The following is a 3,600-nucleotide window of genomic DNA, read 5'->3' as shown; positions in this document are numbered from 1 at the left end:
TAACGATCTAGATCAGTCTGACCTTTATAAAGTACCAATGTCCTAGTTGGATAACGTGATTTTTTGCTTTAACTGTTTCTGAGCATCACATCTGGAATTATGACAGTATAAGCCATTCATAGGCAATATCATTTAAATATCATTAACTAAATGACCCATACTAAAATTGATATTTTGAAAATATTATATGTATAATTATCATTATATATTATAATATAGTATCATATATATATATATATATATATATATATATATATATATATATATATATATATATATATATATATATATATATATATATTCAATCAATCAGTCCTCTCTGCGCCGTCTGCTGCTTGAGGCGACAGCAAGGGAGCACCATTTTGGTCTGTCGGCTGCTGCTATGGGGGCGGTCTGCAGGGTGAGGCCTCTGGTCTTGTGTTCTCGCTCCACGGTTCGGCGCCAGGTCTTTTTGGGTTTGCCACGGTTCCTTTTCCCCTGTGAAGTCGATCTCAGTGCCACCCTTAGTAGTGAGTCAGGGGGCATTCTGCAGACATGGCCGAGCCATCTCCATCGGCGAGTTGCAATGGTCTCAGCGATGGTGCTTGCGCCCGCTCTGTGCCGCAGTTCCTCGTCCGAGATCATGTTTGGCCAGAAGATCCTCATGATCCGTCGCCGGCACTTGGTCTGGAAGATTTTGAACTTGCGTTCTATGTTAGCGGTTTGTTGTCCTCCAGATGGGCTTCAGCATTGCGAAGGCCTGGTTGGCCTTGCTGATTCTTGTGGTGACTTCCCTTGTGCAATCTCCATCCGTGGAGACCTTGCTGCCCAGGTACGTGAATTCGTCGACTTCTTGCAGAGGCTGGTCGTTGATGGTGATTGGGTCGCCTACTCTAGTGTTCTTCCTGAAGACTTGTGTCTTCCCTATGTTGACTCGAAGACCTATGGTGCTTGCTGTCTGTACCAACTGTTGTGTCTTCTGTTGGGTATCCTGGTGTCTGCTTGCCAGCAACCGATGTCGTCGGCATAATCCAGGTCATCCAACATTGAGGTCAGCGTCCACTGTATTCCTTGCCTCATGCCCTCTGTGGTGCGGCGCATGATCCAGTCAATGGGCAGTGAAAAGAGGATCGGCGAGAGAATGCATCCTTGCTTCACTCCGGTTTCCACCTTGACTGGTTCAGTGAGTAGGTTGTTGTGGATTACTCTGCAGTCAAAGTTCTCGTATTGGGACCTGATGACGTTGACAAGTTTCTGTGGGATGCAATAATGTCGTAGGATATTCCACAGAGAGGCTCGGTGCAGGCTGTCGAAGGCCTTCTCAAAGTCCACAAAGACCACATAAAAGGATCCATTCCATTCATGGGACTGCTCAAGGATCTGTCTCATAACAAAGATGTGGTCTATACAGGATTTGCCCTCCTAAAGCCTGTCTTTTCCTGGCGTAGGATGCCGTCCACAGCTGTTGTGATGCGTTGGAGAATGATTCGACTAAAACTCTTACTGGAGATGGATATAAGGGTGATTCTTCGCCATTTGTTGCAGTTCCCCAGGTCTCATTTCGTGGGAAGTTTGACGATGATTCCTGTTTTCCAGTCATTGGGTGCTTCTTCACTATCCCAGATATTTTGGAGAAACTGGCAAAGAAGCTGCGGTGTCTTTGTGTCTTCTGCCTTCAGCATCTCGGGACATACTTCATCATCGCCAGGTGCCTTCCCATTCTTTAGCTTTTGGATGGCCTGCTTGACCTCCTCAATAGTAATGACGTCGCAGTTGATGTCAAGGTCCTCCTCTGCTTCAGGAATGTCAGCGAGTACTGGTGGGTCTGGGCTATTCAGTATGGACTCAGAGTGTTGCTTCCATCTCTTCAGCTTCTCCTCCTCCACTGTGACATGAGTTCCATCTTGATCTCTCACTGGAAGGTCGTATTGCTGGCCGTGGTCACCCTTCAGCTTCTTGGTGTTCCGGTATACCGTCTTCATGTCTTTCTGCTCTGCTGCTGCCTCCGCCTCCTTTGCCAGTCTCTCTGTGTATTCTTTCCTGTCTCTCCTTGCTGATTTCTTCACCTTCTTGTCTTTTTCTCTATACTCTTTCGGAATTCTCTCTTTCAGTCTCGGTGACTTGGAGTCCAAAAGTCTCTTCTTAATTAGTCTTCTCTCGTCTATGCGAGTCCACGCCTCTCCTGATATCCACTCTGTCTTCTTACTATTCCTATAACCTAAAACTACTTATCTTGCTTCCTTCAATGCTCTGTTGAAATTGTCGATGGTCAGCGCTGTCTCATCTTCTAGAACACGAAACCTATTCCTTTGGGCCAGCCTAAACTCTTCCTTCACTTTTGCATCTTTCAGATTGTCCACATCGAAGCGCTGATTCCTGGAGACCCCTATCCTAACTTTCCTAAGCTTCAGATTCACCTTGGCCACCAGGAGACTATGGTCGCTGCCGATGTCAGCCTGACGCATCACTCGCACGTCCTGCAAGGATTGTTTCCATCGGCTGTTGATGATGATGTGGTCGATCTGGTTCTGAGTTCTGCCGTCTGGTGACGTCCATGTGAGCGTGTGGATGTCATTGTGCTCGAACAGGGTCCCTCCTATGACCAAGTCATTCTCTTCACAAACGTTGGCCAGTCTTTCCCCGTTGTCGGTCATCACACCTACTCCATGGCGCCCCATGGTTCTCTCTCTGTCCTTATTGTCGCAGCCGACCCTAGCGGTAAAATCGCCAAGTAGCAACAGCACGTCATGTCGAGGGACGTCCTCTAAAACGGCTTGACGAGCGTCGTAGAAGGTGTCTTATATATATTATGAATAGCTTCATTAATTTGGATAGCTGATGGGCAGAATTGAAACACGAAAGGAATGCGCTTTACCTCTGAGAAGAATCAGGAAGTGACGCTGTTTGCAAAATAAAACAAATCAAACAAATTCGGCAGTTGAGCTAAAACACTTGAAAATATGCAAAATGAGAACATAGGAATTTTAACCAATACATTTGTGACATCGTAAATTTTTTAAATCTTGGACAAAAGTTGTGATAGTTCAAAATGAAATGTAATTCAATTAATTGATAAATTCCATGAATTGCGTTCAAATTTGGAACATAGTCTTACGTGTTTAGGCTCGAATAAACAGTAACACAGAAAGAATGAAAACAACACTTTTTAAAATTTAACAAATAAGTTGTTTTTTTCCTGGAAAATCCTGTAAATAATGAAAAAGGAGAACTTACGGTTTCAAGAATCAAATCCGAAATTAATCTACGAATAATCCATAAATTAAATTGCAAAAGTCCTAGTAATAAATGTTCTAATAATTTCAAATTCGAATCCAGATGTAAAGCCAAGATAGATGACGATGACGTATGCTGTAATCAGTATTGTGCTTATCTACAGCCTCGACCTTAGCATATATAGGTTTAACTTGTCCATGTCCCACGATGTGTCCCAGAAATGTAACACTAGCACGGCAGAACTCGCTTTTAGATAAATTAATTGTCAAACATGCATCTGTGAGTCTGTCAAGGAATTTCCGAATCGTTGCTAAATGTTCTTTCCAGGTGTCATTGTAGATGATGACATCATCGATATAAGCATCACAATTGTCTAGACCAGAGGTG

At 43.9% G+C, this 3,600-nt stretch overlaps 1 protein-coding gene across 1 annotated transcript; it reads right to left on the bottom strand.

Moving 5' to 3' along the window:
• Nucleotides 1-1,535: 1,535 nt before the first annotated feature.
• On the bottom strand, nt 1,536-2,657 carry LOC149779123 (uncharacterized). Its single transcript, XM_089938399.1, has 2 exons — nt 2,281-2,657; nt 1,536-2,190 (listed from the first exon to the last, which is right to left on the bottom strand). The coding sequence occupies exons 1-2, from the start codon at nt 2,655-2,657 to the stop codon at nt 1,536-1,538; spliced, it is 1,032 nt and encodes a 343-aa protein (XP_089794525.1).
• Nucleotides 2,658-3,600: the final 943 nt, after the last annotated feature.

This window comes from Sinohyriopsis cumingii, chromosome 17, assembly GCF_028554795.1.
Source record: "Sinohyriopsis cumingii isolate HCF-2022 chromosome 17, ASM2855479v2, whole genome shotgun sequence".
NCBI lineage: Eukaryota > Metazoa > Mollusca > Bivalvia > Unionida > Unionidae > Sinohyriopsis > Sinohyriopsis cumingii.
The sequence above is the reverse complement of the archived record's forward strand: the minus strand, read 5'-3'. Positions and strand labels throughout refer to the sequence as shown.

What these genes read in the sequence shown, in the direction of transcription:
- LOC149779123 (XM_089938399.1), bottom strand. Translation starts at nt 2,657, where the DNA reads ATGGGGCGCCATGGAGTAGGTGTGATGACCGACAACGGGGAAAGACTG. An exon ending in AGGCTGGCCCAAAGGAATAG is followed by an intron (nt 2,191 to 2,280) that starts GTTTCGTGTTCT and finishes TTTAGGTTATAG; the next exon opens with GAATAGTAAGAAGACAGAGT.